The 17,259-nt window shown below is 47.5% G+C and overlaps 1 protein-coding gene across 3 annotated transcripts in view; it reads left to right on the top strand.

Moving 5' to 3' along the window:
* LOC142572321 (kin of IRRE-like protein 3) overlaps window positions 1–15,275 on the top strand; it is a 34,884-nt gene extending 19,609 nt beyond the window's left edge. For 2 of the 3 annotated variants that reach the window (XR_012826041.1, XR_012826040.1), the window contains 4 exons: window positions 1,872–2,082; window positions 3,928–4,408; window positions 6,281–6,330; window positions 8,572–15,275. Coding sequence is in view for 1 of the 3 variants with exons in the window: in XM_075681331.1 (XP_075537446.1) it covers window positions 1,872–2,082; window positions 3,928–4,382 (666 nt within the window). In the remaining 2 variants the exon portion in view is untranslated. Of the gene's footprint in view, window positions 1–1,871; window positions 2,083–3,927; window positions 4,411–6,280; window positions 6,331–8,571 lie in introns of those variants that run through there. The other variant, XM_075681331.1, reaches the window with a different exon arrangement.
* The last annotated feature ends 1,984 nt before the right edge of the window (window positions 15,276–17,259 follow it).

Below are 17,259 nucleotides of genomic sequence, written 5' to 3'. Positions count from 1 at the left end.
TCAAACGGTCACATAAACATGCTCTGCATAGATATGAGGATAGAGACGACAGGTAGATATTTACAACTGATTGGCCTGCGAAATGATAAGAATTGTTTTTTTTTATGTTGATCAAGACTCAGACAGGCAAATCGAAGAATTTCTACGGCTTGTTGCTAGTGGAGAGAACATGGCAACCTTATCTCTTTCACTTGTTAATACGACACATCTGGATTGGAGCTGACAGCATAAGTGAACATGAAGGGGAAATATGAAGGAGAAAAAAACAGCCTCATGAAAATTTTTATAAATTGCTGTCACAGCAATCAAACTTCCGTCGCCAAACTCTTCTGCTATAACCACTCCGTAACACACAAACAGCTGAATAAGATTCAGTAAGTTATTTGGAATGCGGTGATTTAAAATCTTTTTGCTTAATGTATTATGTATGCCAGGCGCATGGACAGACATTTTTGAATAGATACACTGATGGATCTATGATTTTTAGTATATGCATAAATGAGCTGGCAGAGAGACACAAAACTGAAACTGGTGTTTTAAAACTCACGGTAGTGCTCAACTTCATCGCGTCAGTTTTCGCAGCGTAGGAAGGACGCCCTCCGTTTCTGCCTAGTGTTAGGGTTGGCGTCTGACACCACGTGGCGGCAGGTCATTCACCCTACCGCCTGAGCCGGAGCCCACGGGCGACCTCATCCCCTTCCCCTCCTCTCATGGTCGTGGCATCGTGTGTGCTTACCTCATCCCCTTCACCTTCTCTTGGCCGGAGCCCACGGCGCCGGAGAGGTCATTCACCTGACCTTCTCCCCGGATTCGTCGAAAAGAGGATCGGCTTCTCCTTCTCGTGCTCGGTATTGCAGGAGGAGGGGCCCTCTCTCCGTGCCTGTCACGTGTCATCGACGGAAGCAAGATCCCGCCCACACTTGTAGAGAGCTATTTAAGGGCTCCGAAATGTACTTTGAGAGACTTCATTCTTGAGACTTCATACTTCATGCGCTTCTTATTTTCTTTCAACTACCTTTGAATAAACAGTGCAAGTTTCGCACTAGCAAATCGTCTCGCCCCTGCTTGGTCGCCATGATCTACCGGATGCCTGCAGCCCGCCGACAACGCCACGCTACCCAATAAGTAATGTCGGTCGAGCTTAGATAGGCAGGCGCCGCTACTTCTCGGCAGCAGTACGGTACGCTACCCTGGAGTACGCAACACTAGCATACCACTCAGACACCTATGCGCACGGCGTGCGCCGTACCAGTGGTACCATTCCACGCACACGCAAACCACATACAAGTTAGGCAATGACATTGCAGCTTGAAGGAGTCATTACGTTACCTATATCTGTTTCCCGGCATTATGTATTGCGCTAGACGTAAACTATGGCTTGCCAAAGATTTTGCGAGTTCCAGAGACGAACCTTTTTACGACAGTCGGACGCTGTTGCACCTATGACGCAATATAGCAAAAGTTTCGCTGTTAACAGCTTGGAACCGCGAGAGCCCTGAGAAATTGAGGGTTGTACGCACCACTGTATATAGGGCATCAATGGTCTTTCCGCGCTGTTCTCGCGCTTAGTTCCACTGATAAAGAAATATTTTTTTTCTCCCTTTGGACGCCCGCTGGTAAACGCAAGACTTTTACTCTCACCTTTTACTCTCACCTTTTACTCTCACCCTGCTCAAGAAAGCCTACCTTAGGAACACAATAGCCACTTGGTAACATCCGCGTCGACAGTCAGATTTTCGAAATGTCTCCCACCGACAACTAATTCATGTGTTCCTGCCATGTACTGCACAGTAAGCAATACTAACGACCTGTCCATGTTATACTTTCCTTTCTTGTCAGTGCTCTGAACACATTTTTCCTTCCGCTGACAGGTGTCGTGGATCCGACTGCGTGACTTTCACCTGCTGACCGTGGGCCTGACGCGTTACACGTCTGACGAGCGGTTCCAGACGGTGCACATGCAGTTCTCCAACAACTGGGCGCTGCAAATACGCGACGCGCAACTCAGGGACGCCGGACTTTACGAGTGCTTGGTCAACTCGGACCCGCCCCTTCGGCAGGTCGTCTCGCTGCGTGTGGTCGGTGAGTGGCGCTCACCCCTGCTCAGGATACGTTTCGGCGCTCGCATTGCTGGCAGCTATTTTAACCACTCACTGTAACGTAACCGAGTGCTGATTACACTTAACAGAAAGTTAACTGAAAGATTTAATTGATTTATTATCAGCTGTAATTGCAGCTGCTTGCAACTATTCATTAGCAGACTTTTCCACGAACAATAAATCGTTGGATCATTAACGGATGATTAAGTGACGCGAAACGACAGCATTCCGCAAATATAGTTTTCAAAGACGTGCAAATTAAATTCTGGGGTTTTGCGCGCAGACACCACGACATGATTATGAGGCACGCCGTGGAGGGGGACTCGGCAATAATTTTTCACCACCTGGTGCGCTTTAACGTGCACCCGATGCACCGTACACGTTTAGTTCTCGGGCTTCGCCCTCATCGAAATGCGGCCGCCGCGGCTGGGATTTCATCCGCCGGCCTTGGGCTTAGCAACGCCACGCCAAATCCACAATGCCACCACGGCAGGGGCGCACGAACGTAGCAGCGCGTTATGCCGTTTCTGCGATTGCGCCCGACTCCATAAGCCACGCATCAGTATTAAAGCTGTAAGAGCCAGGAATAAAAATGTTCGTTATGTAAACAAAATTTGACCTGTATAAAAGACGCACACGCAAAAAGAAAAGAAATAAAGGAAAAAAAATGTCAGCTCGTTCAGCACTTCGTGCTGCTAAACTCAAGTCACCAAAAACATCGCAAAGCGAATCTAACCTGATTCATAAGACATGAAATACAATATCAATGTTGAAGCCATGAAACTACTAAAGCATATGAAAGGAACGGAAAGGAACAAAAACACATGGAAAGAACAAAAACAAGAAACATAACCGCGCTAGCACGTGCTTAAATATAATAACAAGTTAAGGAAACCCACGCTGTTGATTTTCAGAACTGCACCAATGAGCACTTATTGCTTCTTTGTTAGCTTGGACAAAACCTTGAGAGATGATTGAGTCGAGGCACATCCATAATAACGTGTTGCTCTGCTACGCAGGGGGTCGCGCGATCAAATCCCGACCGCGACGGCAGCATTTGGGTGAGGGCGAAATGCAAAAAACGCCCGCATCCCGTGCATTGGGGACACGTTTAATATCCCCCGGTGGTCAAAATCAAATCGCTGTTTTGGAACGCGAAACCCCAGAATTAAATTCCACGTAGCGCAAATAGCCGAAATGTTCGTTACGCTGCCGTGTTCGTTACGTTGTTGCAGCTCGAGCGGCTTCTAAGGAGAGACATTATCGAGAAATGCAGCAAAGTACACTTGCCCGGAGGGGCGCCTTAGTCAATACAAAAAAAAAAGCTATCCTCTCCCCCTCCCCCTTCCCTTACGAGAAATTGGAACGCTCCTTACCTAACACAATGAATGTCCCGTTTCTGTCGTCGACTCTGATAGCTCTGGAACGTAAAAATAATCTCGATTTTGAACGCCAACAATGTCGCATCAAATGCAGCATTGGTGTGGCAATCGATGTCAGACTTTGGGTGTCCTGTGTGTTTCTGGTTGCCTAAAAAGAAGAAAAAGAAAAAAGGCAACTGAAAATTGGACTGCATTGTATTGTTTACATAAGCGCTCTTAGGGCTCTTAGGTGGAAGTAAACGACTAAACTACATTTACATGGTCCCAAAAAAAGAAAGGAAACAGGCGCATCACACGAAAAATGAGCAGGGTGTACAGGAAAATCCGCCGTTCTACAATTATACGTTCCCGAAATATAATTGCATGTTCTTCCGCATTCTTCTGTTGCGGCAACGCTGTCAGTGCCCTCGTGCTCGCGGCTATATACCGCCACGATGACTTCGTAGTGCCCAAGGCCCACATCCTTGGCGGACCGGACTTGCACGTCGAGGCCGGCTCGGCGCTGAACCTGACGTGCAGCATCAGCGAAAGCCCCGAAGCCCCGGCGTTCGTCTTCTGGTACCACCAGTCGCGCCTGATCAACTTCGAGCGCGGCGGCCGCGTGAGCGTGGCCAAGGGCCCCAACGGCACGGCCGTGTCGCGCCTCCTGCTGCCAGCCGTGGACGCCGCGGACTCGGGCAACTACACCTGCAAGCCGGCCAACGCCAACGCCACCTGGGTGCTCGTGCACGTGCTCGAGAGCCACCGGCGGCTGGCCGCCGTGCAGAACGACGCCGGCGGGATGGCGCTCACAGCGGCCGCAACGCCGCACTGCGCGGCGGCCTGCTCCCTGCTGCCGCTGCTCGTGTCGTTGCTGGTGCAGTGGCTGCTGGCCTGCGCCCACCACTGCGGTTCCAGGTGACCAGCCGCTGTGGACACGCGCACTCTGTGAGTTTACCGCCGTTCTCTCTCTCTCAGGGGTTGGGAAATGTATAGCGGGGTTCACGTTGGAATAACTTATACAGAGCGCAAGGACGCGATGGCAGAAGTCGAGAGAGAGAGAGTCCAGAGACGATTGCCCCTTTTAAAGCGTTTAGCCACGATTTATTCGTGTCTCGTCGTCTTCGTGGGCCGCCGATCTTGAAGAGAGTGCGGTCTAACACGGCGGTAAAGACCGCACGGTGGTACCAGGCAGGTACTGGTAGTATCGGGCGCGGCGGTAAGCGGAGCGTTCTCGCATTCTTTACTCGTTGTAGACGCTGTCGTTGAGACGCTGCGCCTCTTGCCAAAGACGCAGACGCTACGGTTCGAGAAAGTGCGCGCCTGATGTGGGCGCAGACAGTTGCTATTTGTGTGGCTAAATGTATTGCGCCAATGCTGGATTTTAGGCGGGAAACTCAACGCCGACTGAGACGCTGCACATGGTTCCGAACTGGTCCTCGAGGTCCTTGAGGAAGTGGCCCTCGAAGTCTCGGTTGACTTCCACGTACGAGTGCAGCACAGTGGTGAGGGGAGCGCCATCCATAACTGGTAGTGTAACATAGTGCCAAAAATAACCGCCTCTCAAGGCATGCTAATGAATTGTTAGATACCAACCAGCATAGCAAAAAAAAAAAAAACGGTGCATTTTTATTCTGTGAGGAAGGATGACCAGCGAAGTTGTGTTTGTGGGCTCCTTAATGACTAACTTCACCTCCTGCGCGGGTCAACCCGGCATTGCACTATCTTCGGGATCGGCCCACGTTTGGCGAGTTTTGTGCCTACACACGGACACGATCATGGGGGAAATAGCCATTAACAGCTCCGCTATAAAAAGAAAAAGAAAGTGCAGCCTATAACATACAAGCCCGATTTGATGCAACAGAACCTGTACAATAGTTACACTTGAGCAGGATCAGTTATGGCATTGCTTATGTGGGTTTTCTCAATGGCTGAGTTAAGGAATTGCCTACGCCAGCATGTTTCCCATATCAGGCGGAACCAAGTTTCAACTATTCTCGCCTCGGGCACAAATCCGCCAGAAAGAATCTGAGTACCCATTCACAAAACTTGTCTTTCGTTAGTAGTGTTCGGGATCGACCATTACCCCTATGTACAGCTAGCTGACCTCGATCACTGGATTACACCTTCGGCTCAGTCTGCCTTCCGCACACCCAGCCGCAATAATTTATTTCCTGAAATGCTGGAACACTAAAGCGAAAAAAAAAAAGAAAGTTCAGGGCTCGAAAGGCTAATGGAGTGAAGCAAAGTGCAGGACGTCAGATATATCAGAAGGGTGCGCAGGCGTCCTGATGATTTACAGCTGCTTGGGTTGATTCCTTGTGCAGGTTTCTTGGTAAAACTTTCACTAGAGGACCTTCGTTCGTGGTCCATACGCGAACGGTAGCAGGTGCAACGATAAGAACTCAGAGAGCGACAAGCGTGAATGCAAGCCTTATTATGAATCAAGCATATTACTACATCGTTCATTATTGCATTCTGCATAGTGCATCACCGGCATTTGTCAAAGTGGTTTCAATTTGACAAATGCCGGTGGGAATGACGGGACTTTGACTAAACCGTTATCGAACATTCAGTGCTCCCATCTTCCCGTTTATACATCCTGTTTTTTAGTTCGAAAAACTATTTGCAGATTGCATGGAGCATATATATATATATATATATATATATATATATATATATATATATATATACGCACATTCACATTCTGAATGTAAATGCTATGTTCGTCCGCTTTTCTGCGACCTCCAACTACCTTGGCGCTGTTTTCAGCTTCACACTCCTGTCTAATAACTCAATTTTGTACATTCTTCTCTGCAGGTAAATAACGTGGGTCGCGGCAAGTCATGCCCGGTTCCCGGTCATCAACAGTGAGTGTCCCATGTTTGCTTATGCGCTTCATTGTTGTGCTCTCGTGTCGAAGAGTGCGTAGTCTCACAGGACACGGTGCGGTCGACTACTTTTCACCCTTCAGTGAACACGTCCTACACAATCCACTGCAACTCTTTCCCGCACACCTCCGGCAATCTGACACTGCTTACGGCATCCGGCGCGTGCCGTTAACAAGGCCACGCTAATGAGGCTGTTGGTGTGGTCAGTGAGCAATTCTCACAGGTACCCAATTTGCCTCCAAATATCCACGTTGAGAGCGCTCAAGCGTGTCTATAGGCCGACTGCGAAGTCACAAGAAAGAAGGATGATGAGCATGAGGGGGATGGAAAGGATGGAAGGTCAACCAGACGCACGTTCGGTTTACTACCCTACACAGGGAAAGGGGCTTAAGGGAAGAAAAGAAAGTAGTGGGAGGGGAGAAGATACTATCGGTGTGAGTACATGCGGGTGTCCATAACTTCAGGCCTATAATCGGTCACTGAGCCCAGTCACTTTCATGAAATGTAGCAGTGCCCGCGTCGCTTTGTATGCTTGCGACGCATGGAGCCACAGTCCGAGAATCTTAGTCTCTGAAAATGGTCTGTTATCTAATCGGTTTAACACTCTCTGAAGAACGTCGCGTTCGTTGTCATAGAGATCACAAAAACACAACACGTGCTCGATCGTCTCTTCATAGTTGCACGAGTCACAGACCGATGTGTCGGACATTCCAATAAGGAATGAGTAGGTTTTCGTAACAGCTACCCCTAGCAAGAGGCGGCACAGTAAAGTTGCATCACGGCGGCAGAAGTTCGATGAAATCTGCAGCTTCAATGTAGGATCCAACCGGTGAAGACGGCAGTTGGAGAAAATCGGGGTGTTACACAAAGCTTCAGTCTTGGTTTGAGCAAGTAAACGAAGACCCCTCGCTGCATCTGCCCTTGATAAGGGTATAGGAAGTGCCAGGGTTTCTTTATGGGCTGACCGGGCGACATCGTCAGCAAGGTCATTTCCAAAAAAAAAATGCAAAAAATAAAAATGCGAGGACACTTAAGCACTTCATAAGAGTTGTGCATGCGAAAGCATTGGCGTCAAATTGAATGAACGCCGCTGAGCGGTCCTTCGAGTTTTGCTCTGGAAGTAGTTTACCGTAAGGGTTCGAGCTGAGGGCCCAAGCCAGCAAGCAGCAACAGCAGCAGCAGCTGCGGTGCCAACGCCGCATGCCACCGGCATTCTGCGCGACGAGAGACCGAGGAAGCGCGTCACGCTACTGCCTCGCCGACGAGAACCTGTTTCGTCCCGCGAAGTCGAGTCGCCGTATCTGCTTCATCGAGGCGCGCTGGTGAGGTGGCGTCGTGACGATTCCTTCTCCCCTCACGCAACACCTGGCGTGCTTGCGCCGCAGCAGGTGCTCCGATTCGCCAGCTCAGCCCCGTTGAGGCGCGTTCGTGACGTGGCGTCGCAGCAAATGGGAATTTAGGTGCCATTTCGCTGCTACAGACGCCGCCCACATTATCGCCCAATCGGCCCCCATTGATGCTTTCACATCACTAAAAAAGGAACAAGTAATCTCTAAACACGAGCCAGATTTCTGCTTAAATTATCTGCTGTCTTAACACTGTTGGGAAGAACAATCAAGAGAGGATTAAAAAGCAAGAAGTTACGTGCTGAAAGCAACGAAAAAATGTAGGCATAAAACGGTCAATGAAGAGAAGATAACGGTGAATAGGAAAGTAACATTGAATACAACGCCCTACTGCACGTGCACTATATATATATATATATATATATATATATATATATATAGCGACCTCTTAGAAAAGTGCTAAATGAGTGGACGTGAGGATACGACATAGCTTTGGCTCCTGCTTAATTTACACCTTTGCGAACGTGCATTTTCGTACTTGCTATCGTGCGCCTGCCGAACTTTGGCGATGTATTCAGTGCTCTCTCTTTCTCCTCTCCCTCCTTCACGCACACACACTGTGCGCCGCATTACTGCAGTTGAGGCGTCCACCAGTGCGCCAGACAGTTGGCGCGGTTTTCTTTTATTTCATACCCACTTCCTCCTCCTCATTAGCGCCGCATGCTTAGTCAGAGTGTAAGGTGAAACAAAAGTGTACACCTCTCCAACAGCTTGATTTACGTTCTTTTATATAGCCGAGTCTCTGACTGTATTCGCCATTGCCGCTGGCACTGGATTTACCGGCTTGCCGTTTCGGTTTTTCTTTTTGGTCCAGGATTCCAGTCCTTCTAGGAGACTGGAACCAGGGTTGATTCTCCCCAGTCGAACCTGAAGCCAGGATAGGAGGATGAGTACCAAGAACAGTCACTGAACGGGTCGAAACCACTTGTGCGGACCATGCAACCGTCAGCACCAAGCGCTTCTTGTGTTACCCGTGCCACTGGAAACGGACATTGCGGTCACCAAGGCCGGCACCATTGCAGCGGCGGCAGCAGCGCTCCATACCGATGAAACCATCGATGAACGCTCTACAGATGCTGCCGTTGTCAGCCGTCTCCCGCCTCCGCCGGTGCGACCTACCGACAAGCATGGCCGCACTCTTCTCGTCAACCCCCTCGTGTGTGTGTGTGCGTGCGCGTGCGTTGTTTTACTACGTTTCACGTTGTTCTCATTTCGTTCGTAAGTAAGTGCGTACGCTTGTGTCCACGGGTGTTGTGAACGCGCACAATCGTTCAGGCGCCAGCGCTTTTGCTTCCCAGTGACTCGGCCACCATCGACCATGTGGAACAGACGCCGGAATACCGGTAGAACTGCCGCTGGCTTCGATCGTCGCGAGTTCGCCGGAGAGACGCAAGACGGACGCTGAGCACGGAGAGACTCCGCTGAACGTCCTCGCTTTGTACATATGTAGAGATGACGACAAATGTTTCTTGTTGCTACCGCTCTCGATCGCTCTGTTCTCGTGGGCTTATTATGCGTTTTGTTGACAGCTGCAGGTAAGAGCTGACGTCCGCAGGAAGTAATAGAGCGTAAGTTGTGCAGTCTAACGTTGTCCAGCGTGTATGTGTGCCCAGCCGCGGTATCCTCTGGCGTGTGCGTTGGTGCGCATCATTCCGTACCGTTCCCAAGGCGCCCGCGATGTTTCCATTGTTCGACAGTGCTTGCGTCATATTGCTTGGAGATTTTCTTCGTCGGCAACAGATGGTTGAGTCTGCACCCGGAGCTGAAGTGCGGTGCTACGAGCGCATACTATAACGTTGGGTGTCATTACCACCATCGTTTGAAATTCTAGTGCTCTCTTTCTTTTTGCGTGCGCTGTCGTTGGAGGAAAGACTCACCCTGCCGTTTCGGCGAGACACATGTGATACGGGAGATGGCGTAAAGTTTAATTCAAATTCTGATGGAGGGCGCGCTAAGTTTCCTTCGGTACGGAACGCTAGAGTTATACATTGTTCAGCGAAGCGTTGCAGGCAAGCGTAATAGCGAAAAGTCGTCGGCACTGATGGCAGTTACTATGCGATACATGTCTCGCGCTATGATTATTTTTGTTAACGATATATTACTTCGCTAGAGACATGATCAAAGCTGCGTCACTGCTTTCTGCAAGCATGCCGGAGGAGTGTAAGCTTCGCAGGACGCAGTATTATCAGAGTATGCTGGAGCGTTATTTTGATATTATTACTACCTCGTTATCTCGGATCTGAGTTGGAGTGCAGCTGGTAAGGTATCGGCCAGAAAATGGTCGTATTTGGCTGCCAAGCGCCGTTTCTGTGCTAACACACTTATGCCTAATATTGCAGTCCGCGGGGCGACTTATTGGTAAAAAACAAGAATAAGTAGAGAAGAATACGAGCAGTTTGTTTTAGGCGACAGTACGGATGAATTCTGATTGGATGGTACTGACTTCATTTTTAACACACCAAGAGTCCTTTTCCTGACACGCTACACAATTCGACCCAAATGTGCAGCGAACGAATCCTTGCTGGTCCAGTCATTGTAAGGGACTCTGACAGGATCCCCTCCAAAAGAGAAACGTTTTGTGCTAAAAAATATTGCAGCAGGGTAAACGATGATTGGTACCTCTAGGTATTTGGTATTAATGAAGATGTGCTGCTTCACACTTGCGCAGTAGATTTTTTCGTGGTCGGAGGCGTGCTACAATGTTAAATGAACCTAATAGATTTTAGTTCTGGCTCGCAATTAGAGGACCTTCGCGCGTAACGTCATCCGAGCCACTGAAAGAACACTGTTTTTTGATGAAATGGACGTGAAGTGCGGTCATGGGTCACTTATTAGTTGTATTTCACGTTATTTGCGGAGCACGTTCTACGGCTCCGTAGTGTGCACGAAGCCAAGCATATTGATTTTATTTTGACACTCGATGAATTTTACTTGGTGCGTGTCTATGGTTCCATATTTTTTTATGTGGTGCGCCTGTCAGCAAGGCAATGCTTGTTTTCAGGCTTTTCATGCAAGTGCCAGAATGGTAATGTGTGTATGTTTTTTGTTTCCAGGAGCATTACTTCAGTCGCGTATTTCGTAAAGGTTGTGCGTCGTAGCCGCTACACTTTCAGTGCACAAGGTTTGCCGTGAAGGCTACGTGTAAGCGAAAGGAAGGGGCGGTGTTATTAAGTCAGGCTGCGCTAGGGGAGCTTTCGAAATGCAGCGTTATAAACGAAATAATTGAAAGTTTGTTCAAATGGTTTCTCTGCTTGCATTACGCCTAACGGAAGTCTTATGTAGAAAAAACTGTACAAATGGGCTTGCCTTCCCTTTATTGGCCCACTTATAAAGAATTTTGACGTAGTTCTGTGTTGAGCAAATATTTAAGGTGTCATTAAATTTCATCATAGTTATTTTCGTTTATGTACCGGAAGCTTTAACAGTGGTCAATCAATGTGGTGGAGGGCTTGCGTAACAATAACGTATTAACGAAAGTTGTGTTTAGTGTTCTCAAACTTCGCAGTGGGTTATGACAGACGCCGTATGTTGGAGGGCGCAGATTAAATTCGAGCACATAGGTTTCTTTTTTTTTTTAATATTCAGCGAGAGCGCGATAAAAAAGATATATTCCACAATAAACTCTTATAAATCCTGTCTTAACCGGTTCGTGTGGTATAACTTCAGCAATCGCACCGTCGACGCAGTTACGCGTTTGCGTCTTGTTAATAAAATATAAAAATACAGCCGGGCTTATCAACATCCTCAGCTTCTTTACTGTTTCTTCAGTAGAGTTATCGAACGCATTCTGGCAGTAACTGTCTGGAAGTGCATTTCCGCGAGAATCGGTCGTAGGCTTTTATAGGGATCAGAGCTGGCTCTTTGAACAAGATGGTTGTGAAAGCAGAACAAAAAGGAGCACTGCGACGAGCTTCGAAGTACGTCAGAACTGAACTTTCGAATGAAATCGAGATAAACGCATCTTTTAAAGTGGCGCCTCTTAATCTGTGCCTGTGTCGTAACGCAGTGAAGAATGATTATCACTGAAAAGAAAATGTGGAAGAGAAGCCACTAAAAGCGCGAATGATGGAGCGCGCTCCTATGCGCGATAATCATACGACACTAGTTTATTATTATTATTATTATTATTATTATTATTATTATTATTATTATTATTATTATTATTATTAATTTTATTATTATTATTTTTGGCCGAGGTGTACGTTTGTGTGGGAGGAGGAAAGAGAAAAGTAGAAGGCAGGGAGGTTAACCAGAATAACGTCCGGTTGGCTACCCTACACCGGGGGAATGGGAAAGGGGAAAACAAAGATCACAGGGAGAGAGAGGAGGGAAGGAAAGAAGGAAATTGCGGCAAGTTCGCTGACGTGTGTGGTTTTTCAGAAATTGCATTAATATTCACAGATGGTCGCACAAACCCGTCGTCCTTAATACGTTTGTCTGATTTCTATATATAGGCGCTTCCGTGCCAAAGCTATGGGGCTTCTTAATTGGACAATTCCGCAGACCACTGCGCCTGGAGGGACCTGGTTAGAGTAACCTGGTTAGGGCATCTGTGAAACGTCAAACGCGTCTGCACCGCTGCATTGCTGTTTGAGCATTGCTTGAGCATCATCGTGCTTTGCGCAAGCCGTTGGAAGTCATCTGCCATTAAGAGCCCAAAGATTTGACGCGACAATGCCTCCGTAAAATTGCCTTTGCCCTAGGGAGATATGGTGCAGTACATCAGAAGCGCGCCTGCTTTTGCCGCCACGTAGTACATGACAAGCCTTGTGCACTGAGTGGTGTGTCGGTAATGTACGGGTAAGTCAGCGACGTTCGGGTCATGGTTTCTAGTCCGCAATTTGTTCTTTGTTTAAGTCTTTTTTTTTTTTGTTAACTGTTCGTCTCCGCCTCTTTCTGCTAGCCGGAAAATGTGTTGGTCGTCAACTGGGTTGCCGAAAATTGTAGTCCGTGTTTGAGTCAGGGCGTTTGTTCCTAGTGCCGTCTTCTCTAAGTCCGTCGCAGTCCATTGTTGTTATTTTTTTTCGTCTTTCGTTTACATTTTATCTTTCCATTCTTCGCATATTTTTGCGGGTCACTTAAGCTAGTCCATATTTTTTTTTAAATTTCCAATGTGGTCTGCAATATCGTTACCGAAGTGACGCCATTTTCAGTTTTAAACCACATTTTGGTAGAGGCAAACTTTCTGAGCTCGCTAAAATGTTCTGGAGGTTCACGGTGATTCGAAATAGACACACTGATAGCTACGGCTATGCATTTTTAGTACCACGTTCTTCCTTACCGAAGAAACATTTCAAGAAGGATGAACGTCGTTACTGTTTTACGTGTTCTGCATCTCTACTTCGCATCTACTTAGCCTTTCGTTCCTACTTCATGATCGCGTTTTGTGTATGTCTCGAGTTATTCATTGGATCACTATTTATAAGACATTTTACTTCGCTCGCGCTCTTGAAACATTGTCACCTGCTGTGAGGGAGCGCAGGTCAGACGTGAAGCTCATTAAAGGGACACTAAAGGCCAACAAGTAAGTAAGTTCGAACGGCTAAATTATTTATTTAACCACATTTATAAAACCACATTTTTAGTCACATGGCAAAAACTGTTGATTAAGCTGCAGAGAACGAAGTCCGAGCTTAAGGCTTTATTCAGTTTCTCGCCAGCTTAGCGCCGATGTGTCAACGTGACGCCATGGTTTTCAACTTTGTTCACGTATTCTAGCCCGCTTTGGAGCTGAACATGTTCTCAAAACTACTAGGTTGAATGCTTGCTTCTTTTAGAATGCAATGTAGTCCGCCTGTACTGATAATCAGTTGTTCCGAGAAGGCGCTGCCAAATTCATGACGTCACAAGGAGCTGGTGAGGGAACTTCACGGCAGCTTCTCTACCCGTCTTACGTTTTCACGTTGTTTCCCGCCTATCTCTAGCGGGCTCTTTAGTAGGCAGCTTTGCTACTCTGTCGCAGTTAAAAAACAATCGAGGTCTTGCCTCACGGTAAGGGTGATTTACCTATACATTATAACTTACGTTTACTCATTAGTGTCCCTATAAGGAGTCTCACGTGATAACCTGCTCTCATATATCGTGTGTTCACTTTCACCATGACGCGGGCCACATGCTTGCTCATTGTTTTGAACCAACTCTTGTAGCTTTTGGTGGTGACAAAACAAACCCAAAGCCATTTTAAGTTGATTGTTGAATTATTACATTTCATCTTTCGAAAATTGCAACTTGCACCTGCCAACATTTTCTGATGTCAAGCGTGGCCCGCGTACCACAGCTGCCACCCTGATGCATCAAATATTGCTTATATTTGTCAAATGTTGAAAAAATTAGTCAGCTATGAAATGAGAAAAAAGAACGCAGTCGTAATCAAGCGCGTGCTTATAACACGAGCTGTTACAGACAAAAGAAGCACGTGGCCTTTCTAAACGTATTACGTGCTGGAAATGGGGACGCATGATGTGCAACATTCGATTATTAAGACAATGTCTATTGGCCACAGGTGAGCACCGCAACTTGGTGATTTGACGCAGAAGTTAGTGCAAGCTATTTGCATTGCAACAGCTGTGTCAGCTATCGAAGCTGAACAAAAAAAAAAAAGAGTAACCCTCGCTTATGATTCGTGCATTACGGTTATGGAATGTAGAGACAGTCCTGACCAGCGATATTAGATTACTCGTGTGGTATTGACCTGCGATATCGAGCGCCGCTGAAGTCTGGCGTCTTTCCGTTTCTCTTCCGGGTCCACTCGGATAGACCCTGTCGTGGATGCCGCCGCACGACACGACGTGTGGACACCGATAACGGTACCCGCTGATCAATCGACCACTGGGCCTTTTCGATTACCCTTCCCCGAGGGTCCCGAACTGCACGAGGCCGTGCTTTCAGCCAGTGAGCGTTGCATATGCACTGTCTCGAGCAGTCCTTGACAGTCTGGCAAGACAAATCGGATAGGCCCATTCCCCGTTGCTTTCCGCGAGGTGGGCCGATCTCGGAGACCACGCAATGCTTGAACTGTCCGCATAGGCGGCTGCCTCCTGGTGGCGCTCACCACGGGCATACCTAGAGGAGTCGCGTCAAACTAAGGAAGGCGGTGACGCTTGGTGTAGCAGCAGTCAAACAACTGACGCGCCACATCATAAACAAGTAATCCAAAGACATTGGCCCTTTCTGAGTATTCTACCCAAAAAAGAAAAAAAAAAACACTAAGGAATATGCAGGAACGGATGTCACGGCCTGTCATTCGTGGTACTGGGATTGCTATTCGTAAGGGTTAATGATTTGAACCTAGGGTGTATGTGGTGCCACCTGTCACAAATTTTTAATACTCACTTGTCTGGAACCGAACAAGAGGGCCACGGCGTCATGCAGTGGCCCACATTCACCCACTCCCGTGCTACGATTACGGTCACGTTGTTTGTACATAAGAAACAAGAATGCGAAGCCGCGTGTGCTAAGCGGCATTTGTGTATAGTCGCCGTGCAAGAGAAGAGAAATAAATGTCTTATCTGCATTGAAGGTTCATTGTCGTCGTTCTCTCTCTCCCTCTCATTATTTGTCTTCTTTCTTTTTGGTTAACGTTTTTTTAGTACATACCTTTATTCATTCTCCACCACCGCCTATAATATATATATATATATATATATATATATATATATATATATATATATATATATAATAGTTACTATTTCCAGCCGCCGCCGATGTCTTCAATTCTAGGTTAAGTAACGCAATGGTATCTTTCCCGCAAAACGCTGTTTGTTGTGAACTAAATTGTAAAGGAGATGCAGTCGCAGGGTCTTCGTGCGAAGGAAACTTAATGTAAAAAACTTGTAGAAATAAAGAAACTTGATATGACGCTTTTGCCGCCTTTATGGTGCATCAGGCTTTCATATTTCTTACATTTTTTCTATAATTCATAATTAGTACTTCAGCTACCATTCGAGTCAGGCTTAGAGTGATCCTAGATTTGCACGAAATAGAGGACGAACAAATGGAATCTCTAATAAATGGCACAAGGACCTGCTTTTACAAGTGTCTGTCTCCATGTGCCGCAATGGGCGATGAGGGACGCCGCAGTGGAGACCTCCGGATTAAAATTGACCGTGCGCACCGAACGTGGGCCCCATCAATATGTGATCGCGGCGACTGACAGTCGAAACCGCGACTTCACGTTCAAGGTTAGAATGCCATAACGACTAGGACGCCATGGAATTAGCGATCTACAAGAAGGCGGAGAGTGCATTTGCGGCCCCGCGTGTTCCTCTCACGGAACAGCGTGCGTGAAGCGTGCCTACGATTAGCGACAGCGTGTAAAATTTCCCGCCATGTCCCCAGTGCTTTTGCAGACGGGAGCGTTTGTCGCCTAATAAGTAAAAATGACTGTCAGCCGCGCGGCTGACCGGTTTTATGACACCATTTGGTCATCGATGCAGACTCCATTTTGCAGCGCTTGACTTTTCTTCTATTGCATGCCAGACACGCCAGGCAAAATCTGTCAAGCGGCAACTAAAGCAATGTCATGCGTTGCATGGCATCCGACACCGCCACCCGCAAGTCCGGGGACGCTTTCAATCGCCTGCCGCGAGATGGCGGTGTGACCCAGCAGTCGGATCGGTTGCTGTAGTGAAGCTAGGGAAACGATGGAGAATGTTTATTAAAATGTGAAGTTATGTGCCCTGCGGTTAATTTAGGCATCTCTGGCCTTTTTGAAGCCCTTGGGTTCAGCGAGAGCAGGGGGAAAGTAAACATTTCCGCAGTAGAGATTAGTAAGTGGCGATTGGAAGATTGGTGGAAGAAAAGTAGGGAAACGACAAACAACGGAGGCGTGCAAAACAATGTTTTCAATAGGGGTTCAGAATGTTTGGTTAAGGTAATTCATTGCGGTTTTTTTAAGGATAGGTAGAACATTAGGCATAATTATAACAAGATCTTGGTGGCCGAACCCACCACCCCGTTTATCCATCCATCCATCCATCCATCCATCCATCCATCCATCCATCCATCCATCCATCCATCCATCCATCCATCCTTGGGGATAGGGAAAGATTTGACGATGTCCTAGATAATACTATGCGAGGCAAGTAAAGGATTTAGGACATTGGAAAGTAAGCCTTCCGACATCAGTACACAAGGAAAGTGTCATGGAAGTTTCAGCATCTAAAAGCAAGAATGACGTGAGTGTTCACAAAAGGCTCAGACAGTTAAAAGCAGGCTACAGTAACAGGGGAAAAGGCGATAGCCTTCTTAGGGCCACAAGGTGGCATCTCGTGCCACACCGATACAAAGGCAGACCTCTATTTAACGATCCATGCTCTATCGAGCTAAAAGCAGCCCGTAGATGGGCCTTTAAGATTGAGAGCCCGTACATGATCTGAGGGGCATTATCGCAAGTGGACTCTCCCCTGGCCAATGTTCGCGGCATGGACGCACGAACGACCGGTCTGCCTGCGCGGGCGAGTCAGGCAACGGAAAGAAGTGTTTCGCCTGCTTCAACACGCAA

This window comes from Dermacentor variabilis, chromosome 2, assembly GCF_050947875.1.
Source record: "Dermacentor variabilis isolate Ectoservices chromosome 2, ASM5094787v1, whole genome shotgun sequence".
NCBI classification, from domain to species: domain Eukaryota; kingdom Metazoa; phylum Arthropoda; class Arachnida; order Ixodida; family Ixodidae; genus Dermacentor; species Dermacentor variabilis.
This window is presented reverse-complemented; position numbering and strand designations above follow the sequence as displayed.